Here is a 26,178-nt window from a genome sequence, read left to right on the forward strand (position 1 = left end):
TTTATATTTTCCAATTTTCTATAATTCTAAGTTAGTAGTATTTTGAAAATTACAATTATTTTGTAAATTTTACAATTTACCATTATTAACTACTAAAATTGCATCAAAAACTTAAAAATGGATATTTTGAAACAAAATTTTATTTTAAACACTAATCTTCTAAGAAAATACTTTTAAATTTTTAAATAATAAGAAGAAAGATATGTAAAATATATTTTAATGATTTGATCAAATTAAAACTGCAAAAATATATAATTATAATCAATTCAAGTATGATACATATTTCTAAAATTTCAAAATTAACATTTTATGTATTTTTTATCTGGTATATAGTTTAATCTAAATGATATTAAAATAGATGAACTGGTTAACAAGATCAAATGATCAATGACTCAATGTCGCACTTAAAAAGTAAACTTACTGGAAGTAAATAGTGTTGTTTTCGTTTTAAAACCAACTTTATACATTTCAGTGACACACAAAGATGTTTTTTTTATTTTTCCTTATCGTTCCAAACTTCCACTCTGAGTTGAAACAGAGTGGGTAAGGGAGATATGTTCATCAGAGACCTGCTCTTGGGTCACCAGAATTTGCTGCTACGACTCCAAATTCTTGGCTGGAGGTTGCTTCTTCTTCTTCTTCTTCCGGGAACGCAACCGAGTCGCCATTTAAGCCATCAACAATCTCATCAATCTTTTTGAACTGGTATGGCCACTTGCTGTTGTACAGAAACTGCCTCAGATCAAACCTGTTGTCTTCTGGAGAGTAACTCTGCAACAAAAAATCACAATGAGTTCTCTCTCAAGACAGATTCCAAACATGTTTCAGACAAACAGAAGTAGTACCTCAGCGTGGTAGGATGGTGTAAGGACAGTCATCTTGTGTCGATTAATCGAATAATATTTGAAGAAGTATTTCACTTTCTCAGCTACTTCTGCTGGGCTTAGCTTTGTCCCCCACTTGTAACATAGATTCTGCAGAATCAACAGACACAAAGTCAGTTTCAGTGCATCATGATTTAGTACCTTTGTCTGAAGATCATAACTCAAACCTTGAACATGGAAACTGGACCACAACGGAATATTTTCCTCATTCTTCCATAGACTGAAAGCTCTTCATATGTCATTCCCATGTCGACTTCATCAAGCTGTTTTCACAACTCAAGATGTCTGAATAGTGATACTTAGTTGGCTTTAGCTAGAGACTCACAAACAGTTTTGTTATTTACCTGAGTATAGTCAGAACGAATGGGCTCAAGCTCAGCTGTTGGCGGAGCAGCTTCTATATCTGCCAAAGATTGAAAACCGAGATTTGTTGCAGCCCATCTTAAGAACAGCCTCAGATCCTGTTTACTGATACTTCCTATTGGGTTTATGTCTGCTGAGCTACAATCATACTGTTCCAACCAAAAGAATGAATTAAATTAACAATCTATTGGGAACTGAGATGTAGCGGTACTCATCACCTTAGTCAGGTAACCACGGAGACCTTCATCAACGTTGGAGCTGCCTAGAACAAGGTAAAAGCCTGGCTTGCTATGAACCCAAGGCAAGAGAGACGCTAACATAAACGCTAACACCATTCTCATCCGAGCTTGTATGTTCTGCAATCCAAGGTTCTCAGCGTTTGATCCTCCATCAACCTATACACAAAACCATTTTAATCATATTTAGGTTGGTTCAGCTGTTTCTAAATTCCTGCTTTACCTTATAGCGAGGTCGCTTGCCTGTAACCGTTTGAAATAAAGATAGAACCGCAGAGACAACGCCATCTATACAAACATCGAGATGCCACGCACCGATCTCATCTGCCAGCTGCTTTGCACGCATTTTTGTCTCCTTGGAACTGCACATTTGAGATTTAAACATGGGGAAAAAGCTGATGTTTGCAAAACTCCCATTACTATGACCAAAACTCACATCCTCATTCCTAAGTTTCACTGATTTACCTGTTTTCGGACCCCATAAAAACAGTGTAAAATATTCGCTTGGCAAACTCTTTGCTATCAGTAGGAAACTCTCCATCAGAATAATTCCCAATTCTTCTCGCATCAGTTTTCACTTGCTCATCTCCATTCCCAATCTCTACACGATCATGAAGATATCAACATCATGGAAGTCTCTTTTTAAGTTATTTACAGCTCAACATACCTTTGACAACAAGTTGACACATGCAGCCAACAATAGCCGCCACAGACGAGCTGTCTGCTCCACCAGAAAGGGGAAGCAAAAACCCTGAAGCTCCACTTCTCCTCAGATAGTCCCATAGCCAGCACGCAGGACCAAATGCTATTTCTTCTTGTGGAGAGTGGTACATGATCTACACACGAACGAATATTTAAAACATTCACTAAAGTTCAAAGATTATGGGAAGCAAGGGAGGATTTAAAACCTTCTTCGGACTGCTTAGTGTCATTTTCAGGTTGAAGGACTGTGTCAGCTTACAGGGCACATATACTGAAGATACTTTGACCTTGCAGCTTGCCTGTTCCTGAAAACTGCTTATAGATCCCCGAAGACTAGCAACCTTTCTCAACCAAAGCAAGCAAAAATTGTCTTAACAAATTCGTCATATACATATATATATATATATATATATCATTAAAGAAAGTAACAACAGAGGATAAGTGTAGGATACCGCATCTAGATCCACTTGGGAAATGATGACCTCAACGTCCTTCAATGAAAACTGTGAGCCTTGAGCTACAACATGCCCGTTTACAACAATGCATGCACATCCATCTACACAAAAAAAAAAAGTAGATAAGAATCACTCAAAATTGATAATCTCAATCCTCCAAGGTTCTTTGAACGTACCGTAGTATAAGCGGCCACCATCACATCCCTGTTGATTACTGTACATATAAACCCCACCACGAGCGTTAGTAGCCCCCATGAAAGCGTTCAAGCGAATATCTAGCTTTCTTAATTGGTGATGACTCCCACTTGCATTCATAAACACCTCCACACCGTTCAACGCAAGCTCGGCATGAGGAGGGACTGGACTAAACAGCTCCTCACAGACTTCGACCGCAACAGCTCTGATAAAGCAAATATAATAGTTGATATTGTTTAGAATCATAGAAAAAATCATTGACACCATTAATATCAAATAGACTTACGTGTCGATAAACTGGATGTAACCATAACCAAAAGGGACTGATGTCTGTGACAAGGCCTCTGAAACTTCAATAGGGAGGTGAAACTCATCGAGGTCTCCTCTCTGCTTCCAAGCAGTGAACCACCTCAGCTCCCTATAGTTCCCATCGTTTGCGAGCCACAGTTTTGGTCGGATCATGATGATTCTTCTGTTCATACAGAGAACCTGACAGTTATACCGCTCTGCTCCTTTGATCACAGGCATTCCTATGCTACACAAGATCCCATCTGTCCAATCACCAAGCAGCAACTCCTTCAAACACTCCCACCTGTAAAAGCATGATTCAAGAACTAGATTCCATCAATCTAATGAAGCGTACGTACGCGTGAGTGAGGGTGTCAAGCTCCAAGAAGTGATCCTCGCAGCCATAGCCAGTGACCTCGAGCTCGGGTCCAAGCCTGATGACAGCACCGGCAGCCTTTGCCTGGGAAATCGAAGCCTTGATGTTCTTCATGTTGCATTCGAATTCCATTGCCCATTGATTCAAGTTACACGTGGCCACCTTCAACAGCCTCATTCTACAGTCTACATACAGTACAATGTATGATGAGTCAGTCATTTTTAAAATAGTTTGAGAGACGCTGTAACTTACAAGGTGCTACTTCCTTTAAATTCAAAACCAATATGAAAAAAAAAATCAACTTAAAAAAAGATTGTAGTATATAACTCACAAATGCATGTTATATCAAAGTTCAATCAATGTCAAATTCATGAACTAAGTGTGATTCTAACCAATTTCAAAACAAACCTATATGGAAACCAATTTCATATATTTGCTACGAAATCTCCAAAAATAAAGTACAAAATTTCAAAAACAGAATCGCCTAATTAATTTATGAAGGCTGAGAACTAAAACAGCAGAGAGGTAGATTGAGTTCTAAAGGAATCTGAGGAACTTCATACCTTTTTCTGGAAATCGAATAGGCCAATGGTTCTTCTGGCTCGAGAGTAAGATTCTTTTACTGATCCATGATCGTTGGTTTCCACACACACTCACCACCAAAATGAAAGAGGAAAGGACGAGGGAGAAGAAGAATCTTTAGTTGGGCTTGGTCCTGATATTGGGCTTTTATGATTTGAGCCCACACTTATTGCCAACAATATGACGTCGTTTCATTCAATCCAGGGAGTTTATTATATAGTACGTTGTCGTTTTGAAATCCTTCCTCTCTCATTTTTTTTTCCCGACGAAGGCGATTACTGATCTGAGGGGAATGGATCAGTTATCGGGAGGCAATTGGTCGATAATCCCCTACGTTCAGGTGCAGGGTAACTTCGGTACGCCCTAATGGTTTGCTTATTAGCGAGTATAACAAATGTATGAACTTTTCATTTTGCGTTTGTTGTGTGATAATATTAAAAAAAAAAAGCATCAAACTTAGTTTGTAATTTGAGTGACATTCAAAAACCAAAAACTTTCCAAACCGGTTCTTAAACCATTTGCATCAGTACTGAAGGTTTAACGTAAACACGTTAAGCATCAGTGTGTTTAATTATCACATTGGATGGTGACGATTGCATGAGAGATTAAATATTGCAAGAACAGAAAAATAAAATATTGCATTAGATTAAAATGAAAAATACTCAGATGAGACATATGTTCCAAAGAGTTGGTGTATAATTCTAAGAGACAGAAATGGGTCAAAAATCAAATAAGAAGCTTGCGAAACAAGTAACCTTTTTATTCTTTACCAGCTAACAACGGTGGTTTTCTTTTCTTTCTTCAAATCAGGTCATCGACTTTTGATGGAAGCTCCTCAACAGCAACATTGTAGAATTTCTGAATATCACTAAGCATTCTCTCATCATCACGAGTCACAAAGTTAATCGCCGTACCTTTCCTCCCAAACCTCCCACTTCTACCTATACGGTGAAGGTAGTTCTCAGGCTGTGTTGGGAGGTCAAAGTTGATGACAAGAGACACTTGCTGCACATCGATACCACGAGCCAAGAGATCGGTTGTGATAAGAACACGAGAAGAACCAGACCTGAACTCTCTCATGATAATGTCTCTCGTGTTTTGGTCCATGTCTCCGTGAGTGGCCGAGACCGTGTGGTCACGGCTCCTCATTTGGTCTGTGAGCCAGTCCACCTTGCGACGTGTGTTGACGAAGATGACACCCTGAGTGATGTTTAAAGTATCGTAGAGGTCACAGAGAGTTTCGAGCTTATACTCTTCTTTCTCCACGTTCACGTAAAACTGCCTGATACCTTCGAGCGTTAGCTCGTCACGTTTCACCAGGATTCTCACTGGTTTGCTCATGAACTTCTTTGTGATCTCGAGAGCTTCTGGTGGCATTGTAGCTGAGAACACTCCCACCTGAATCTTTGGTGGGAGAAGCTGGAATATGTCATAGATCTGCAAATTCACCACACAGAAAAAAAAACGTTATAACCAATTTGCTAGGTGGGTTCTTTAGGCGGACGCTTAGACCGATTTTTCAGATTTTTTTAAAAATCGATGAGGTTTATTGTTTAGGCGCCTAGACAGATTTTTTTAAAAATCGGTTTGAAAAAATCTTTTTGTTTAGATCGATTTGCCGTCTAGTTAGCCCCTAGACAAGACTTATGGAACACTGATTATAACCAAGTCAATATCAGAGTTCAAAAATAAAGAGGAAAGATTCAAACCTGATCCTTGAAACCACGGGAGAGCATTTCATCAGCTTCATCAAGAACAAACATCTTTATACAGTCAGAGCGAAGAGATTGTCTTCGGAGCATGTCAAAGACACGACCAGGTGTTCCAACGACAACATGGACACCAGCTTGGAGGATACGCTGATCCTCAACAACACTGGTTCCACCAACACAGGTATGTACCTTGACGCCAAGGTAATCTCCTAGAGCACGCATGACCTTCTCAATCTGCTGAGCAAGCTCCCTGGTGGGAGCCAGGACTAGAGCCTGGCACTGGACAAGGGTGATGTCAAGCTGCTGCAAGACACCAGAGCAGAACGTAGCGGTTTTGCCAGTACCGGACTGTGCCTGCTGGATCACATCAAGACCGTTGCAAAACGGTACGATTCCTCTTTGCTGAATAGCAGAAGGCTTTTCAAAACCTAGAAAAATCAACACATTAGATGAAGCTAGCACGAAACACAAAAAAATGTTACTATGATGATTCATCTTGACATACCATAAGCATAGATACCCCTAAGAAGGTTCTCTTGCAAACCCATGGCATCAAAGCTCTCATGAACCTCATCATAGGAGGTGAAGAACTCATTTTGTCCCTCCAGGCTGCACCAAATTAAATTAACATTAGCCAATTGCATCAAAAGCACAACAAGTATTAAAAGGTAAATATTTTAAGACTTACACTTCATTGAGCTTTTGATCAAACTGACGCGTATTAAACTGTGTACCTTCTGGTGCTGATCCTGCCATGACTATAACAAACAGACCCACACACAAAAACACTACAACTTTAGATTATAAAAGACAACCAAAACAGCTTAAAGATAACGTACAAACAAGTATCTAAACTTGAGATTCCATAAAGAGAGGAAAACAAGCATTAATATCTGAATTAATATATAGTTTAGCAAAAAAGAAATATGAATTAAGATATTAATGTCAAGAGAGAAGCAAAGCTAATGGTTCATCCAATATCATAGATACCATGCAAAATAAACATATATCTCTCTCCATAAAAGCATATAATAATAACACAAGCTAGGACCAAGTACAGATATAAACCCGCCACTAATTGATTCATGTAACGATGACCCATGACGAAGTATAGATGTACAGGAACCAATCACAGAGAGAGAAAACAAATTGAAAAAAAAAAACAGATGTTTCCGAACCTTGAGGTTGAGTAAGAGCAAAAGTGAAAGATTTTCTTAAGAGTGATTGAAATATTCTCTTTGTTCGGATTTGAAACCGAATGAGAAGAGAAAGAGCGACTTTGAGAGAATTAGAGAGCAATACAATTTTCAGGTAGATAGAGAGAACGAAAGGATGTTAGACAACACATTATATAGTCCCCTCCTCCTTTTCTTTCGAGGCGGTGGTCTTCAAGGTTTCCTCTTTGGCATTGTTCTCCTTTCCTATTTAGGAATTTTCCTTCTTTTCTTTTCCCACTTTTCTTATATTTTGTGGGAGAAAAATAATTAATATATCTTTATTCAATGTAAATATGATATGACTATTTGATAATATATCTTATATTTTATGAGAAAACAAGTAATATATTTGTATAAATTGAACTACACCATATATAACATTATGACAAAGTATTATATTATTAATTGCAAAATTAATTAATTTTTATTTTAGAAAAATATTTAAATTTTTGTAATTTTTTTTTAGATTTTTCCTTAACAGATTTTATTATAATTAAAAAAATCAAATTTATATTTATTTTATTATTACAGTAAATAATCAAATATGTCATATTAAATAATTATTTAAATATTAATAGATTTGATATAATAAGTATTTTATCATTCCCGTTCATTCTTATTTTCTATTGTATTCTTATAATTAAACACATCTTATATATTAAAAGAGAAGTCACAATCTTGATTCATGTGTGATTTTTTTTAAAAATGGACTTAATGGACCTATTCCTAGAAAGTCATGTTATATTTAATATCTAATTTTATCATTTAAATTTTGGGCCTACAAGAAATTTTTATTGGGCTATCAATAATTAAATTTAAACAATAGATGATCTATTGGATTTATATATAGTATAAATAAAATAAATATAAATATTATCAAAAATTGTATATAAATATTTTCTCTAATTTTGTAATTAGTAATAAAATTAATGTTATTATACATTAATATATATATTTTATTATATATTAAATTTATTATACAAATAATCAGTTATCTTTTATAAAATGAAAAACATTATATCAAATTTTACTATTTTATAGTTATATCTATCATTTTAAAATAAAAAATTGTATTTAACTAAATATGATAAAATTATTTTAAATTGATAAATTAATATATTTTATTTTGACAAACATTAAAAATTTATGCTAGAAATATAATATGTTGGTAGAACGGGTTAACATTAGTAAATTGGATAATTCATGTATAAAATTAACTTATCTTAAACTTTTATATATATATAGTTATTATCTTAAATGAATAAACATAAAAAAATACTGATAAAAGAAATCTAGCGCTTTGAATTACGGATTAGGATCATAATAATTGAATAAAAAATAATTTTAAAATATATATAATAAAAAATACCAAATATATGTGATGATTTGAAATAATCAATTAACTTACAGCATGAAAACTATCAAATTGTTATATTTAAGATAGTTATATATAAACATTTAAATATATAAGTAACTTTAAAAATATATTCTAATTATGTAATATATATATATATATAAACATGAAAATTAATACCCGCACAGTTGTGCGGGTCCAAATCTAGTTTTTATTACAATTGCTATTGTTAACTAATTAACTTTGATGGACGGTTGATATTAAAGACACTTGTCAAGTAGAAAAAAAACTTTTATAAGGAAGTAATGTAAAACTTGATGAGAAAGCAATCAAAACTTGATGACAAAGTCATTAAAACTTGATGAGAAAGTTTGGTCTCTCACCCCACATATAGTGAAAAACAAGAAAGATATCTTTATGAATTGAACTACACCACAAAGTCAATGTTTTCAGATTTTGTATTAAGTAAATTGATTTTGGTTAAATTATTGACACATGGATCTATTTTTTTTCATATTGGAGACATTTATGAAGTAATATTTTCTTCTATAATTTTGATGAAAAATAAATTAAACAAATGTTCATTTTTCATTATTCAATTTTAAAAATATTTTCTTATCAGTTTGTTGATTTTTTTAACAAAGTCACAATGTTATTTTCAAATAGAAATATATTAGTTATAATATTCTTTGTTTATTTAAATTAAATTATTTCTTTTATGAAAAAATAATGTATTAAAAATTCTCAGTATTAACAACTTGAATCAAATGTAATCAAATAAAAACACAATCATGTATTAACAATTCTCAGTATGACTTGCAAAAAACATCTATTAACATCCAGAAACGTACTTAACATCAAAAACTAACCAGAAAGTGACAACGTCAATAGTAAATGAAATCTCATATACATGTACTCTTTATTTTTGTTCTCAAAGCCAAAAACTATTAAAAAACCAGTCCTTTACATCTTACATTGAACCGGACCACAAGGTATAAAGCTCTACATAGCAGTTCAACATTTTCGCCTTTTAGCACGTGCAAGGAACGAATCAAAAAGAGAGCTGACTGATGAACAATTTAGGATAGTTAATGTGGTCGAGTAGGTGGACATTACATCGCTCAGAGACTTCTTTGGCATTTTTTCTAATCAGAATACCTAAAGAGAGAGGGAAGAATCTGTTAAAAAACGTAGAGAAACAATACATAAAGTAAAGAGATTGTGTGTTAAAGAGTCAAAGACGTCACAACCCCAGGGGCAGTAGTATCATCATCTGAAGAAGAAGGACTTGCAGGATCATCCATGGTCACTGAGAAAAAAAAGTAGAAGATTTTATGAAGAATACTACGCCATGTTCACAAGAACAGAAAATGCTTGATCTTTCGCATGAATCTAAGAAAGAAAACGATATACCTTGTTGAAGTGATGGATTCTTGAAGAATCGCACTCACTCGGAGAAGAAGAAGAAGAAGATTGTTTCCCGCCTCTTCTAATTTCCAACTGAGCAGGATATATAACCATTTCGAGTGGGCCATTAAAAGCTCTTAATGGGCCTATATCCAGCCCGATAAGAAAAATGGTCAAATCGAAGTCAACTTTAATCTGGACCGTACGATGATAAAAGCCGCTCTATCTATCTGTCTCTCACCCAGTCAGTGGCTCGGATCACAAATTCTACCTCATTGGTAAATCAGAAATCTTTACCTGAGAGAGAGAAAATAAAAACCCTAACAGTCTTCGAAAAGTTTTCATCTTCAGCGCACAGAGAGAGAGAGAGAGAAGAGCGAAACGAAAATCGGATCGGGCTTAAGCAGTTCCGATTATGGCTTACGCGTCACGTATCCTCAATCACTCCAAGAAGGTAACTTCATTTTCCCGATCGTATGCAACAACTGTTCAGCGTTATTGATGAGAGGATCTGAATTGGGTGTGACGTATTGTGTTCGAGATTCAATTGAATTGTGGTTTCATCATCAGCTAAATTGAAGAGCTTTTATGATCAACATGGAATCATTTCTGCTTTTTTGAGTCAACCTGTCTTTGGGTTTGACGTATTGTGTTTTCTGCTTTCGCAATTGAATTGAATTGAATTGTACGGGGAATGAATGATGCTTTTTGGTCAGCTAAACTGAAAAGCTTTGTGATTTTTTTATGAGTCATCTTGCTTCTGGGAGATGATTGAGATCTGTATTTGTATTTTGTGACAGTTGAAAGATGTTTCCACTTTATTGCGGCGAGAGCAGGCTGCATCGATCCGCTATTTCTCCAGCACTAATAGGGCTCCTCTGAGCAGAGAAGGTAATGTTATCCATTTTTTGGCCAGTTGTATTTTACTTTTGTTTGGTGTCGGTAAGACTCTCTGCTTGTCGCTTCAGCATGTTCTTTTTTTTATTGGTCTTCAGATGCTTTCAGTGCCCATCTTGGCTTTTCACCTGTGGAGAGGATGACCAAGTGTAGCACTGACATTGTAAGTCCTTACTTTTCTTTATAGCCGTGTGTCCCCTCTCATTCAGCCGTGTTAACTAAGCATAAACCTTTGGAGATTAATGTGATCTTCATGTCGTTAATTCTGGTTATAGGTGTCTATTTGCTTTTCAAATACGAGGACAACACTAAGAAGTAGAGTGGGAAGGCCAAGACTTGGAAATCATTTTTCATGGTTCAGTCTCTTACTCTTACTCTCATGTTGCAGATGTGCATTAGCCTTTGCTGTCTGCTTGTATTGATACCTTTTTGTGCTAACTACATGCTTTCTTATGCGTACCAGTTCGATGCAATCAGTTAGAGGATTCTCATCCGGTTCAGGTAGTCATCTTTACTTTTGTTTTATGCGCTTTTTCCACACTTCACTCTTGTAGTTTCCACCTTGCCCTAAGATACATCTTCACCTACTCAAATTTAGCTATGGTTGATATATATTGCATTGCCATTCATCTGGTTTTACATATGCGATTTTAAATATCATGATTTTTCTCCTATGCTAATTATGTAACCTGATAACGATTTAAGGGCTTAATCCTCCTCAGAGAGTTACGTAGTGCTTTAAAAATTGCCGGACTTGAGATGCTTAATGGTATATACTCTAGATTGGTTCATTTTACCTAGAATTTTCTGAAAATGTGTTTCAGATCTGCCTCCTCACCAAGAGATTGGGATGCCTTCTCTCTCGCCAACAATGACTGAGGCATGGACCTCCATTCTACCTCTTGATCAAAACTTATGTCCGTTTGTCTTTATGTTCTAATAAGCTACCTTTCCAATTCTCAGGGTAACATTGCCAAGTGGTTGAAAAAGGAAGGTGATAAAGTTGCTCCTGGTGAAGTACTCTGTGAAGTTGAAACTGTAATGTCAATCTAGACTGTTCTCATCTTGTATTCTTGTATCTTATATTTATTTGGGAAACAACTCTGACTAAGTCATGTTCTGTAGGACAAAGCCACCGTTGAAATGGAATGCATGGAAGAGGGCTTTCTCGCCAAAATTGTTAAGGCGGAGGGGTCAAAAGAAATCCAAGTCGGAGAGGTGTGAAACTTTTCTGGTTTCTCTAGAGTTATGTAATTATCGTCGTTTCCCTTGGGACTCGGATACATATTTTAGGATCCAGACTCCATTTGTGGAAATGTGAACTGTAACTGTGTCAATCTTTTGCCTTCAAGTAGGTAATTGCTATTACAGTCGAAGATGAAGAGGACATTGGAAAGTTCAAAGATTACACCCCATCGTCTACTGCTGATGCCTCTCCTCCTAAAGCAGATGCAGCTCCTCCTAAAACAGATGCAGCTCCTCCCCCGCCAAAGGAAGAGAAGGCATCGCCTCCGGAACCGAAGACGTCCAAGCCTGGCCCACCTCCCACCGGAGATCGTGTTTTTGCTAGCCCTCTTGCAAGAAAGTTGGCTGAAGACAACAATGTTAGTATTCACAATGTTCTTGGATATTTATTTTGTTTTAGCTTTCATGCTAGTTTATTTTCTCATTTCCTTTAAAAATACATCAGGTGTCTCTTTCAAGCATCAAAGGCACAGGTCCTGAAGGACGGATAGTGAAGGCAGATATCGAGGATTACTTGGGTATTAGTAACTCCTTGGATCTTCCTTTCCCTTGCTTTTTCTTTCACACCTTTCTTGCCCTGTTTACATTATTTCACCCTTCCTTTTGTCCTAATCTATCCTCTAATGGTTGCAGCTTCAGGTGGTAAAGAAGCTACTGCGAAGCAATCTAAGGTCACTGATTCTAAGGTTCCAGCTTTGGACTATGTTGACATCCCTCATTCCCAGATACGAAAGGTAAAGCTTTTTGTTTTAATCCTTGCACGGTTTGTAACCAAATTTCAAGAGGATCAAGGATTCTGAAACCTCTTTTGACTGTATAAAATTGACAGGTCACAGCCTCACGTTTGGCATTCTCCAAGCAAACTATTCCTCACTATTACTTAACCGTCGATGCATGTGTGGACAAACTTATGGGGTAAAGATTAAGTTTCCGATGATGTATTTGAGTCGTTGTCAATGAGCAAGCTTGACAAAGCGGCTTTTTGTATATGCAGTCTGAGGAGTCAGCTCAATTCATTCCAAGAGGCTTCTGGTGGGAAACGGATATCTGTCAACGATCTTGTTGTTAAGGTACATCTTACTTGCGTATACTAGCAATTAAGCTAACAGATCTTCTGAAATAACTAACAATCTGCATTTGTTTCAGGCTGCTGCGTTAGCTCTCAGAAAAGTTCCTCAATGCAATAGTTCATGGACTGATGATTACATCCGCCAGTAAGTACATCGATTGCAAACTTTTGAATATCTCTGGCTTGGCAAACATCTTAACCATTCTATATGTAGGTTTAAAAACGTAAACATCAACGTCGCAGTGCAGACAGAAAATGGGCTGTATGTTCCTGTGGTGAAGGTGTGTGTGCAAAACAGCATTCAGTAATGAATTTGTCTTGCACAAATTTCGGATTACTGAACTATATCAATGGCTTATTCCAGGACGCAGACAAGAAAGGTCTGTCCACAATTGGAGAAGAAGTTCGGTTGTTGGCTCAAAAAGCAAAAGAGAACACCTTAAAGCCGGAAGATTATGAGGTGAGCAAAATCTACTCACTCACTGAGCATATCTATCTTTCGGAAATAACCGCTTATAATAAAGTCTTCATTCTCAGGGAGGAACATTTACAGTGTCTAACTTGGGAGGACCTTTTGGAATCAAGCAGTTCTGTGCAGTGGTAAATCCCCCTCAAGCCGCCATTCTAGCTGTTGGATCTGGTAAGCTCTCTCTCTCATTACAGAACAGAGTGCACATGTTACTATCTTCCCAAATATCCAAGAACTGATTCGTGTTATGTGTCTAAATCTTAATAAAAACAGCTGAGAAGAGAGTTGTTCCTGGTAACGGTCCAGATGAATATAACTTTGCTTCTTACATGCCTGTAACACTGAGCTGTGACCATCGCGTAGTAGATGGTAAGTCAGGTTTTCTACCATCATACATTCATCATAAAACTGTTAAACTCAGTCGAATATTCTGCTATCTGCAGGTGCCATTGGAGCTGAATGGTTGAAAGCATTCAAAGGCTACATCGAGAACCCTGAATCGATGTTGCTTTAAGAGAGAGAGAAAAATCACACAATGACCAGAACACGTCAAAGCTCATAGTCATAGGAGTCTATGATCTCTCATTTCTCTGGTTTAAACACACTGTACCAATTTATTTTCTTTGGGTTTTTTTTGTACCAATAAATATGGAGGGTTCTAATTGATCATGGAGGATGGGTAAACAACCCCATTGTTTATTTTGTTAAATCGAAATAATATTTTGAGTTTTATGAATCAATAAAAGTTAAAACCTTCAAGAGACCGTTGATTCTTCTTTTGTTACTCTCTGAACATACAGCTGCCGACCATGTCTGGCAACAACTCTGTCATCTCCCTCCTCAGCATGCCGGGGTATAACCAAGCTCAAGCCAGCCAACTATCTTACTTGCAAACTTCAAGTTTATAGGCCTTGTTTGAAGCTCATGAATTGCATCACATTATCAGCGAAATAGATCAACCTCAATGAAGATGCTTTACAGCTCCTTAATTAATCAGCTGTCCAAGAAACCTATATTCACATTAGAATCTTAAGCCAGACCAGAATCTAACTAAGAAGGTCATGTCTGGTTATTATCTTCTGTGTTCAAAGTCTCTTATCTTCTTTCTTCCTGAACCTTGAGAAACAGAGAAAAGAAAGTGGCTTTGACGGTCAGGATTCGTATTGCCTCTACTAATGCTGTATGAATCATCATCATTTCATAAGAATGCACCTAGGAACACATCATATCCAAAGATTGCAAAAAGTATAAGTCTTTATGATCCACTAAGCCAAATCAGTTTCATCTTGAAAGAAAGAAAGAAAGAAATCAATTCTACACATTATGAGTTAACACTTTGCATTTTCTTTCCACCTAAAACACTCTATAATAATATTTACTCTAATCAACATTTTTGTTACATGACTTAGAAAAACAAAAGAAGTTATGTTGTTAATGCGGAAAGTGTTAGTTAGTTAAGCAACTATCATTGAGTTTCTTTCTGTCTGAGAAGTTGCCTTCTCTTGAGAACCAAGAAGACAACAACCAACACCTGCAACATTGCTATTAACCCAACAAAGACCAGTCCCACAGTCTCCCCTTTGTTTAATCCACCTCTCTTATTCTTCTCCGGAGACCCCCCAACCCGCCGTGGCTCAGGAGGCGGTGGAAAAGGTTCTGACTTTGGCCTCCACCGCGGTGGAGGATGAGGTGGTGGCGAAGACAGAGGCGCAATTACCTCCGAGACTGAAGAAGGTGCAGGACTGTCTGTCACATTGTCAAGTGGAGGCGATGGTGGTGGTGGAGGAGGTAGAGAAGATTTTGTAAAGAGAGGCGGTTCTTGAGATTTGACGAGGAGGAAACAATGGATGGTGAAAGATAAGGCGAAAATCAAAATGTGAAGAGGATTCAGAAAACACATCTTCACGATATTAAATCCAAATGTGGCATCAAAGGGACAACCTTTCTCTGTTTCCGATTTGACATAGAGAGAGAGAAGAGGGTTAATATTATTTCCCGGGAAAAGACAGAGAGAAGAATAACAGACTTGTTTCTTAGAGCTAAATATGGTTAGTAAGTACTATTAACGATTAATAGATATATAGTAAGTAATATGTAATCTCCTTTTTAAGTTGAAAATGAACCGAGCCCCTGATTAATGATGATGATAACGATTTATAATAGAGAGTATCCAAACCTTTTTTTTTTGTTTGGTAATCAGAATAACAAAACTTGTAACATCTTCTCTTTTAAAATAATTAAAGCTAAACCCATATGTTGGCAAGTGGCAACACACATATTTAGTGAAACAAAAAAGTATTTTATTTTCTGAAAATCAAAAGAGGAATAACAGTCAAAGTACGAAAAAAAAATCAATGATATACATTGGACTGTTTGTTGTATGTGGACGAGGTAGCCATAGCCATAGCCATAGGTTGCGGGTTTTTTTTTTTTTTTGGTAAAACGATTATACAATATTGTAATTGTAAAGAGAATTTGCATCCAATAACCAAACAAAAACCCAAAATTAACTAACTAACCAATTTTACACTCTCTCTCTTATTTTCTCTTCCTATCTCTCTCTACCCTCTCTCTACAAAACTAATTTTCTTTTTTTTTTGGTTATTTCACAAATAATCCCTATTGTAAAACTAATTTTGTATTTTGAATATTTATAATAGTGTATAATCGTTTTATTTTTTCGTAATTTTAAATATCTATAAAATTATTTCCCATTTATAAAGGCCAAGATATGTCAAATTTACATGACCAAGAAGTTAGATTGGAAGTTGAATGTGTCTTAATTTGCCAATTCTTTCTTTTGCAAAAGATCTCACCTTGAATCCTTTCCAGATTAGAATTATTATTCCTTTATATATTTTCTAAGGTCAACAATTTCTTTTTTTGCTTAATGTTTTCTTTACAACTTTTTGGTTAATGTTAAGATTTCAGGTCAACTACTTACATATATGTGTATATATATATATATATATAGGCATGTGCTGCTTTCATTTAACATTTGACATCTAACATCTAAAACTTGTAACAACAAAACCTATACCATTCAAAGAATAGGAGTATAGCTATGTCAAAGTTCCAACTTGCTGCCCTTTTCATCTCATGTTTTCTCCTGTATGCTTCTCAATCAAAGGGTAAACCTTTTTATTCTTCTTATTTTCGTCCAACACCATTTATCTCTTGAATATTTGCCACACACGTTTCCAGCACAAGTTTTTTTCTTGATATAAAGAACATCAAGAAAAATAAGCAAACATTGTCTTCGGGTCCGAGTCTCACGATATTTAAAATAAAATGGCAAACATTGTCTAAAAACAATTATGTTATTTCGTGAAAACGTATCAAAATAATAATATTGGTTGTTGGTTTTGCAAATGATAGCATTGAACTTGAACACAAAACAAATCGGATATGAAGACGAGTGTGTCTACAGAGGCTCGTGCAGGTTCAGCTACGAATGTAAGAGTCGATGTGGACCGCCCGAGTTCCCACATGGAACTCTTGGTTTATGCATGCTCAGTCCCGATGGTTCTGAATATCTTTGTTGTTGTACTCCCAATAGTAAACATTAGTTATAACTTTGGTTGGGTTATTATTATGGAAAATTTAAAGGAACATTGAATTGAAAAACATACTCTATATAAATAATACCTAGCAATTTCTGAATATATTGTTTCTCAAGCATATAAATACTGTAAAATAATTTCGAAATTTTTTAAAAGTGTTTATTTTGAACTGTCTTTTTTTCTGTTACATTATCTTTGATAACATATTATGCAATTTGTGTTGATAGTAGAAATCCATAATCCATTGAACTAAGGCAAATCATACCAGTTAACTTCAATCACACCAGAATCCACCTCACTATATTGAATGGATCTAGTGGACAATTAATTCACCACTTACATTTTAATCTCACTATATTGAAGGAGAAAACTAGGGAGAAATTATTAAACCAATAGTATAACATTCCAGAATAAAATCTCATAGTCAAACAACTTTAAATATCATAATTGATGCTGGTACGAGAAAATTAACTCACCTCAACATTCAAAAGTTTTAAAGATCATAACGGATGAAACACAGGAATCCATAACATAAATACATAATAATGTCATTCATAAAGTGAGAAGAAGGTGATAACTTCAGCTCATTTACGATTAGACACATTCTCACCGTATATAAATAAATACTATAAAGAGATACACTTTTATTCGATCTTGTTTTGTTCATTAATTCATTAAGTAATGAGAACCAACTTTATCATTCTTGAACGCTATAGATTTTGTCTGGTCTAGCATTCTAAATTCCATAGGCTAATTATGACGGTATTATTTCTTTAAACTACTTCTGAATACCATTTAAATATAAACGGATCTCAGATTCTTTTTTCATTCTAAGAAACAACCATTTTCATCATCGTTTCCTAATTATACTCTTAACTATATCAATGTCAAGTTCATTGCATTATACTCCCTCTGTTTCCTGATTCTGAATCTCAAACACAAACCCAAGTGCCCAACAAAAATACAAAGACGAGAACTGAAGATTAGTTTTTAGAACTTTGATGTGGTCTTTATTTACATGTATGTAGAGTGAAAAATATCAAGTCCATTGCTAGATTATGTACAGAAACTTCCATCTAAAAGTCATCAGAGCATCCAGCAAGACCCTGAAACGAAAAAACTCAAAACTTCAAGCTCATATATCACTTCACTCATAATCAATTATGCATAGATGTGTATTAGATCTTGGTGGATAAACTTCTACAATTGAAGAGCCAGAATGCTAAGTTAAAGCCGAAAAGAAAGAGAGTTAATAGCATGAAAAATGTGCTTACACGGCATGATAACACTTTAGACTGTAGTAAGTAGTATACTGTATACGGCCTTAGCCCCACGCCATTGAAAACGCATAGTTAACCACCAGTTTACCATCAAAGCCAAAGTTCTGCAAATACCAAAACCACAACTACATAACATAAGCAAATAGGCATATCATTTCAAAAGGGTGCGAAGTGAAAACACTTACATTGTACAAATCGTTTACAGATTCATCAGGGTTTGGCGAGAAAGCACTGTTCACATAGACAAACTTAAACAAGCAAAGAAAACGACATAACTGGTTACAATCGAACTCAAAAGATCCATACATACACACATAGAAGAAGGAGAAGAGAAGCTGTGTTTTATTACCAATGAGTCAGAATGAAGCTGTCTTCTTAAAAAGTCAATCACTTTAGCAAATTTATCAGTTCCTGGGATCTGTTTACAAAACAACGAAACTTATCAATCAAGAAAGTTCATCCCTTTCTAGAAGAATCGATCAAACCCCAAACCTAAAATCCCTAAAAATACCTTGAATTTAGATTGTTTGAGAATAGGAGCGCCTCCAGTAGCTCTCAGATGAACAACAACTGTCATATACACAGAAACCCTATAAATCAATCAAAATCGAAATCATACGAGAAAACCAAAACTGGAAATAGACGAAATTGAATCGGTTCATAGATTGATTCGATTGTTCGAATTTGATTGGATGAATCAAAAACTCGCCTTTACGAACAGAGCTCGGTGACTCTGTCTCCGCCATTGATGAATGATTCCAAGGAGAGAGAGAGCTGAAGAAGGAAGACGTTACTCTTTCGTTCACGTCTGCGATTGACGATTATATTTTGGGCTTTATAAGCCCAGGTTAAATTGGGCTTTTAAACGAATTAAATAAATTTGAACTGTAACAAACATTGAACCGAAGTTCGGTTATTGGACCTGACCCGATTTTAAACCACATCGCTAATTGGTTATAGTCCAATTTGCATGAATTTATTTGTTTCACACTTCAAGATCAACTTGATCCTCATCACTTAATAACAAAAATTATGAAAAATAGCACATAAGAAAATATCTATATATATATATATATAAAATTGTTTGCCTCCCTCCTGTTTGGCCACATCAGCGCCAGGTCAGAAAGTCGACTCCTCTAAGCGCGACACGTGTCCCAGACAAATGAAACTCATCGTTTCATTTAAGCTTGAGCCAATTGGGCTTTGATCGTTAATGTGTCTCTCTGTATCTGATTTCTTTAGTTTGTTCACGTTTTGAATGGGTTTTAAGTTTCAATAACCGGATATCAATTAATAGGCTTCAATATTAACTGCAACAATTGTTTTGGGTTTAGAAAGCTTGGTCAAACAGGCTGCTAATACACATGATGAGCCCAACAACTCCAAACGTCATAATCAAAACTACAGACGAATCGTTTCTAGAGCTCCTTCAATGCACTATTTCTCATTCAATGCATCTCTCTTTTCTCAGTCGGTGAAATACAACTATAAGTAGATTAGTCTTCAATCTGTAAAACTCATCATTTCATTTCTGACAGTCATATAAACTTTGGCAAAGCAGAATAGTGAAGAATCCTTCTCTCCTCCTTGCTGATTTTAAAGCAGTCATAAATAGATTAGTCTTCTATCCTTTCTCTTCCTGGACGACGAAACCTCCTTTTGCTTGCGCATTCATGAAGCCGTTCGCGGGCAGGCTTTTTACAGAGTATGAGGTTAATGTGAGGTGAAAACAGCTTTGTATTTTGCGGCGGCCATTGATGCGGTGGACGATTCGGTTAAGGCAGATGCTTCTTCCTAAGCTGGAGAGAGGTGATGAATCAGATGATGGAGGCATGGAAACCAGTCCCAGATTTACCAGAGGAGGCTTCTCCACCAGGATAAAGGTGTGACATGCTTCTTGACTGATGTAAAGGTTGGCCTCCTCATCTACCCTCGCAGTTCTATTCAGTTTAGGATTACTTAAGAGCAATTCTGACATTTACAATTTCATAAAGTTAATTAGATTAAATTGATTTTTTATATATTTCTTGGTTAACCATTAAGGGTTTGTAAAATCATCAACCCATGTTTCGTTTTCTCATTTGTGACCATAGTTAATATACAAATCTCTATCTTTTGATTGGTACAATTTCTTCACCCTACTTCCAAATTAACGTTTTCACCACCAAAGAAATACATCTGAGTAATTTAGCTAGAATATGATGTAATTTTTGTTTAGTTATGGAATCTTTATGGGTTATGAAAAGAGAGTGTTCATCACTTAAAAGACATTTTCATAGAGATTGTTCTCAGAAGAAGCTGAGAGACGAAGCTATGAGGATCTAGCGTGAGAAAACCACATTTGTTGCAGTCTGGGAAAGACACAAAATGTAAGCTCCGGAAACATCTTGGAGAGGTTTTTCCAAAGAACTTTGCGCGAATGAATAGGTTACTGAGGTAAAAGACGGAGAGATTGCAAATCTAAAAGATGAGGATAAGGTTGATCAGTTGATGTTAGCTCACTGACAACTAGAGACTAAGGAACTTGAATCTCAGTGCAGCATCCATTCTTTGTTTTTATTTATTCTTGAGTTATGTTATTGTTGGAAAGTTTATGTCCTTACCTTACAAATGACCATTGTTCCACCTGTATAAAAATCAGTTGGATAAACAAAGATTTTCTAAAGCTACAATTTTAAAGCTCTTTGGCTAATTTATAATGTTATTTTGAGAAACGGGTCCGTAAAACCAACAACTCAAACTGCACCGTCTGATTTTATTCTACGGTGGGGAAGTAACTGTGTTTAGTGATTTCTCTGCTGAGAAATCCAAATATCAGAGGAAACAACAATCAATATGACAAACATAATTTAGGAATCCTATGTCAAGTCAGCCGTGTAAAACGCACGCATTATGACGACTTTGGCTGTTTAAATTAATTTGAATGAAATAAAAAAGTATACAAAATTTCTGAACTTTTGTTGGGATTGTGAGAAAGTTAAAGGAGAAAAACCTATTATACCAAACTTTGTTATGTCTTTTATTTTATTTTTGCAGATATATATCTTCATTGTGTTCATGGTCAGCCACGATCAAGAAAGTGAGAAATAACCTTTTTACAGGAGCACTCCTTTCAATCTCTCTTACAGGGTTACAGTATTTAGCGGCAATAAAGCGACCCAGTAATAAATCAGGTGAATCGCGACCATCCTTACATAATCTCTCTGTCACCTCAGTCATTGTATATTTTTCTCAAGAGTTTTGGTGTCCTTAACCTGAGGTTTATTATGAGTAGTTGTTGATCTCTCTCCATGTTATAAGCTTCCTGCTGGTTTTGAGGTATATCATTATCACATTTCAGGTTGAGCCTAGAGTTGAAGCTGAATCATGGTTTGTAATTGGTGGTTTTAATGAAAACTTTATTGTAATGGGAGAAAGGTTAGACGGTAGTCCTAAACAGAAGAAGAGATCGAGCTTATTCACGAGGTGGTCTTAGTGAAAGGATTGCTGTGAGGGCCGGTTTTAACTGAGTATAAACAATGACAGTATTCTTCGGTTTCTATGTTTAACCATCTCTTCTCCTGCTCTTAGCCCTGCCAACTCCACTAGAGTCTCCGAATTTCCTCTTAATATTTCTTTTCATGCGTAAATTTGATTTATATCATTTTGGGAATTCGATACATCTAACCGAGTTTGGTATACAATGTGGAATTACACAAAGATTGTAAAAAAAAGGTGGGTGTGGGCCGTATGGCAACTTGGAATCACCACTTGATTTCGACCAACAATATAAAATCCAAACATTTAATTATTACGAATTGAATCGAAGATTCAGTATTATTTATATTTAATAGTTTAATTTATATTTTAATTATGTTGATCTTACAACAACACTCATACAAAAAAAAAATATTTCCATTTATACGAATTACAATAACAAACATGAATGCCATAGCAAAAAAAATAACAAACATGAATGCTGTTTTTTTTTTGGTAGAGCATGAATGTTATTAAATAAACTATTATGGCTCTGATGTCCAAACCAAATAAAGCATGAATTAAGGACAATATATTACAAGATGTATTATGTAGTCAATGACGGGTTCTCACGCTGAATATTCTAACATCCTACATAACTAATTAAATATGGCATAGAAATAATGGTTCACAAATGATATAACCAACCCCGGTTGAAGTTAAAAACAAATGTCAATCCAAACATTTATATTTACAAATGCTCATTCAAATATAAGATGTTTCTATATTATTTTAAAGTTACTGTCCCGCCCGTAGGGCGGGTTTACTCTAGTTTAAAGTAAATTAAAGAATAAAATGATTAAATTATTCCAAATTCTAAGCTTTTATTTTAACTTTGTCCTTTAAATACTAAACATTATATAATAATCATAAACTCAAATATAAAAGTTATTAAAATAAACTTTTAATTAGTGTTATTTTGGAAAATTTTCTCTCATGTGCTATTTTGTAACAAAAATGTTTAATCTTATCCTATAATATTTTTTAGGAAAATTCCAACTTTACCTCAAACTTGATATCATTATTTTAAATTTACATTTAAATGATAATCAATTTCATAAATTCATCAAGTTTATTATACAAACAGACAGATTAACCCTTTTAAATCATTTATGCAAGAATTAGTTATAGAAGTTTATAAGCCCACCACATTCCTAAATCCTAAACCTTAAACCATAATCACTAAATTTTAAATCCAAATGTTAGAGTGTTTTTGATTGAATGTATTTTTTTAAAATCAGTATCCAACATAATTTATGTCAAATAACTTCTCAAAATTTTCTTCTTTTTGGCCAACTAAATTTTTTTTTACCTATTTCTAAAAGATAACTTTTGGATTTAATTATTTTAACATGGTAAATATTAGTCGATAAACATGATGAAATTTTTGTGCTGCAATTGCTGTAAAAAGCTCGACTATTGCTATTGCTTAGGGATGGGTAAAAACAAAAAACGAAACAAACCAACCCAACCGAACCAAACTAAAGTAAATGTCGAAACTTTTTGGTTAAAATTTTTATCAACTCAAATGTTTTTTTCTCGGTTTTAAACAGAACCTAAAAGTCGAATTTAAAAAAATTAAATTAAATAAATACACTAATAATATTAAGATTTAAGATATTTAATCATTTAAAAAAATCAAGCATAATTTATATATTTTACTTCTAAATGAATAGTAGGAAAAAAAAAAACTAAAAACTAAAATAAAAATATGAATCTCTTACATTAACATCAAAACTAAAAAATTAACTATTATATTTATCTTAGGTTTAAAAATAATAATAATATAAAATTATTGAATTACATCTTTTATATTTTTATTGAGATTTTTTGGCTTTATGTTTAAATATGAAGAAGATAATGATTTAGTGTTGATTTATTTTATGTTTTAATATTGTAACCGAAATAGAAAAAAAAACTAAAAGATTGATCACTCGATTGAACTGAACATATACAAATTAAAAAAATAAACTAAAACCAAACTGAATACAAACCAAATTGTATTAAAACTGTACTAAACCGTACGCAAACCAAACCAAACTAATTTAGATTGATTTTGGTTAAAAAAATTGTAAACCCAAATAAACTAAATCGAACCGAATACAAAATTAAACTAAAATGCGCACCCTACTCTTACTAGTAGAGTTGATGTCGATTAAATTATCTTTGACCATAACTATAATACTATTAAAAAGAATAGTTGAAAACAAATATTTGTGTGTACTTGGAACATTATTTTCTTTGTCTCCATTTTACTTGTGGCCTATGAGAAAAGACAAATTTAATATTAATTAAACAGATAAAGATGAATTTGGACTGATTTACCAAAAAGATGAATTTGGACTGATTTATCAAAAAGATGAATTTGGACTGATCGACCAACAAACAACAACTATTATTTGTTCCTAATTTATCCAAAAGTTGATGCATATGATTGATTTAACCTAATGTTTTCTCTGTATCCTTGTAAATGCAGCACTAATTTGAATTAGAGGACATTTTGTTTTATTTCATACGTGGAACAAGAACCCTAATAAAGTACACATACTAGTACTGGCACTAATTTACTAGTCCGATCTCATGACTTTTACACTTGGGAAAGTTAACAAAAAATTACAAAAATATTGGGATTAATGGAAGAATCTTTCTACTGGAATGTGAAACGAAGTGGTGCTGATACGACGCTGTATCATCTTTCAGACAAAAGCTGCACGTCAGTGACAATCATCGTCTTGGGCATCCAACAAAACATTCTTCTTTTTACTTTGTTTTTTTCGGGTTTAGCATATTTCACATTTGCCCCTTTTTCTTTTACAAAAATATCATTCAACATTTCTATTTTTCTTTGGTAAACTCAACATTTCTATTTGTAAAACTGTTATCGCAATTATTAAAGCAAGTTTTTGTTGTTGGTTTTTCAAATATAGCGTTTACATCAAAATATATTGTAACTTCAAACTGTTGAATTACGACAAAAAAACATATTTAATTTCATTCATCAAATAAAATACTTACGGTGACAAGTAACAACTCAATTATATGCATTTTTCAATTTTTTATTTTAGCTTTGTTCATATTATTTATTTATCCCAAATGAAGAAGGATTCCTTGAATTTATATTTAAATTAAATATGTCTCTATATATGAGATGAGTTTAAAAGATGAAATAAGTAAAACTATCATAAAAATTATTATAAGCACAACAGAAAATATTAATTATATCGAAATAAATACTTTAGAGTTTATAAAAAAACTAAAAAACGTATTTCGTTGAAACATAAAGTCAAAAGTCAAAATATCAATATAACTTTATTTAAAGTAGTCTACTATTAAAATAAATCTAATATCAAATCGATTGAAGTCTCATTTTATTGTTGAAAAAATTTAACCTAAAACAAAATAGAAAGCCCAAATATAATGCTATGAATTTATGTTTGTTTTTAAATTCTGAAATTTCTTATGGTTAATTTTAACTGAGATTTTCTCAATAATTAATTTGACATGTTATTTCTCAAAAATTAATGTAGCACATTTGTAATCACACCTTAAAATTTCACAGCCTATTACTGGGGCGCACAGGTGACGTGAAGAAGGAAGATTATTATAGGGAACGAAAAAGAAGGGTTCACACGTGTGCACGCGCGACAACCAGTAGACATAAGAGGCCACCCGTCATGTTCGGGCAAAAGTCATATCCACTTGTTTTGGTCTCTGTATGTAGCTACCTATCCACGTTGCCCTCTTAAATTGAAAACTCTTACTCTGTCTCTTTCATTTTGTTTTTTCCAGAAATATCAGACTTTTGTTCATTCAGAAACCATCGCTATATCAGATGTTATGTTCGTAAATCGTAATACACGCAGACCATATCATTTAAGACGCAAATTTGTTGTATTTGAAACTGTAAATAGCTTGACAGAAACGTAACACATGAGTTATTTTCCGTGTTTTTGTTCACCATTAATATTTTGATTGTTTAGTGTTTCAACTCTATTGGTATAATAAAGATTTCTATTGGTATGATAAAGATTTTTCCAAAATTATTCTACCTCATTTAATCTCGAAATTGTAGGAGAAATAAATTACAACCAGGATATGTGGCATTGTAGCATTCTGGTATGAATGTGTTGATGATCACTTACTGTTATGGTTGTGGCACCAATCCAAACTCAAAGATGCTAATTATATAAGTCTTATTCAAAATTTAAAGGTGCTATAATCAATGACGCTTGTAACAAAATTGATAGTATGTAGATTTATAAGACTCCATAACTTTTTTGATGATACAAAAACAAAACAGGTAACTATATATTGCTAAAACTGTTATTTTTACTGATATTGTTAAAATGTTAAATTTAATTAATATAA

At 34.3% G+C, this 26,178-nt stretch overlaps 6 protein-coding genes and 2 long non-coding RNA genes across 9 annotated transcripts; 3 read left to right on the forward strand and 5 right to left on the reverse strand.

The window, feature by feature from the left end:
- Window positions 1–330: 330 nt before the first annotated feature.
- LOC103871059 (glutamine-dependent NAD(+) synthetase) lies at window positions 331–4,194 on the reverse strand. Its single transcript, XM_009149280.3, has 14 exons — window positions 4,063–4,194; window positions 3,483–3,684; window positions 3,122–3,427; window positions 2,817–3,040; window positions 2,638–2,741; window positions 2,392–2,526; window positions 2,151–2,319; window positions 1,949–2,084; window positions 1,707–1,845; window positions 1,466–1,642; window positions 1,229–1,396; window positions 1,052–1,147; window positions 846–974; window positions 331–771 (listed from the first exon to the last, which is right to left on the reverse strand). Exons 2-14 carry the CDS (start codon window positions 3,674–3,676, stop codon window positions 562–564), a joined length of 2,187 nt encoding a protein of 728 aa, XP_009147528.1. The 5' UTR covers window positions 3,677–3,684; window positions 4,063–4,194; the 3' UTR covers window positions 331–561.
- A 506-nt stretch (window positions 4,195–4,700) lies between these two features.
- On the reverse strand, window positions 4,701–7,334 carry LOC103871060 (eukaryotic initiation factor 4A-1). Its single transcript, XM_009149282.3, has 5 exons — window positions 6,972–7,334; window positions 6,482–6,551; window positions 6,299–6,402; window positions 5,791–6,221; window positions 4,701–5,518 (listed from the first exon to the last, which is right to left on the reverse strand). Exons 2-5 carry the CDS (start codon window positions 6,547–6,549, stop codon window positions 4,883–4,885), a joined length of 1,239 nt encoding a protein of 412 aa, XP_009147530.1. The 5' UTR covers window positions 6,550–6,551; window positions 6,972–7,334; the 3' UTR covers window positions 4,701–4,882.
- Window positions 7,335–8,058: 724 nt separating this feature from the next.
- On the reverse strand, window positions 8,059–9,859 carry LOC108872340. Its single transcript, XR_001959119.2, has 3 exons — window positions 9,778–9,859; window positions 9,615–9,673; window positions 8,059–9,522 (listed from the first exon to the last, which is right to left on the reverse strand). It is a non-coding gene; the product is annotated as an uncharacterized LOC108872340 (long non-coding RNA).
- Window positions 9,860–10,003: 144 nt separating this feature from the next.
- On the forward strand, window positions 10,004–14,197 carry LOC103871061 (dihydrolipoyllysine-residue acetyltransferase component 3 of pyruvate dehydrogenase complex, mitochondrial). 2 transcript variants are annotated; one of them, XM_009149283.3, is made up of 19 exons: window positions 10,004–10,225; window positions 10,572–10,662; window positions 10,767–10,831; window positions 10,944–11,023; window positions 11,132–11,169; window positions 11,493–11,548; window positions 11,632–11,706; window positions 11,794–11,886; window positions 12,024–12,272; window positions 12,359–12,431; window positions 12,547–12,647; window positions 12,743–12,828; window positions 12,908–12,983; window positions 13,060–13,127; window positions 13,197–13,263; window positions 13,347–13,442; window positions 13,520–13,622; window positions 13,725–13,820; window positions 13,895–14,197. In XM_009149283.3, exons 1-19 carry the CDS (start codon window positions 10,187–10,189, stop codon window positions 13,963–13,965), a joined length of 1,623 nt encoding a protein of 540 aa, XP_009147531.1. In that variant the 5' UTR covers window positions 10,004–10,186; the 3' UTR covers window positions 13,966–14,197. The 2 variants fall into 2 exon arrangements, with proteins under 2 accessions (XP_009147531.1, XP_033128393.1); XM_033272502.1 differs by having other exon boundaries at window positions 10,147–10,225; window positions 10,767–10,835.
- Window positions 14,114–16,486, reverse strand: LOC103871095 (formin-like protein 14). The gene has a single exon (XM_018659434.2). It carries the CDS (start codon window positions 15,349–15,351, stop codon window positions 14,917–14,919), a length of 435 nt encoding a protein of 144 aa, XP_018514950.1. The 5' UTR covers window positions 15,352–16,486; the 3' UTR covers window positions 14,114–14,916.
- Window positions 16,477–17,116, forward strand: LOC103871062 (defensin-like protein 275; the record flags this gene model as incomplete). The annotated part of the gene is made up of 2 exons (XM_033272769.1): window positions 16,477–16,582; window positions 16,824–17,116. Coding segments are annotated over 2 exons (303 nt in total), but the record flags the coding sequence as incomplete, so codon positions are not given.
- Window positions 17,117–17,893: 777 nt separating this feature from the next.
- LOC103871063 (ubiquitin-like protein ATG12A) lies at window positions 17,894–19,112 on the reverse strand. The gene is made up of 6 exons (XM_009149284.3): window positions 19,004–19,112; window positions 18,806–18,864; window positions 18,644–18,712; window positions 18,480–18,542; window positions 18,289–18,398; window positions 17,894–18,120 (listed from the first exon to the last, which is right to left on the reverse strand). Exons 1-5 carry the CDS (start codon window positions 19,038–19,040, stop codon window positions 18,339–18,341), a joined length of 288 nt encoding a protein of 95 aa, XP_009147532.1. The 5' UTR covers window positions 19,041–19,112; the 3' UTR covers window positions 17,894–18,120; window positions 18,289–18,338.
- A 235-nt stretch (window positions 19,113–19,347) lies between these two features.
- Window positions 19,348–24,833, forward strand: LOC108872304. Its single transcript, XR_001959061.2, has 2 exons — window positions 19,348–20,206; window positions 20,574–24,833. It is a non-coding gene; the product is annotated as an uncharacterized LOC108872304 (long non-coding RNA).
- The last annotated feature ends 1,345 nt before the right edge of the window (window positions 24,834–26,178 follow it).

The sequence above is a fragment of the Brassica rapa genome, chromosome A06 (assembly GCF_000309985.2).
Source record: "Brassica rapa cultivar Chiifu-401-42 chromosome A06, CAAS_Brap_v3.01, whole genome shotgun sequence".
NCBI lineage: Eukaryota > Viridiplantae > Streptophyta > Magnoliopsida > Brassicales > Brassicaceae > Brassica > Brassica rapa.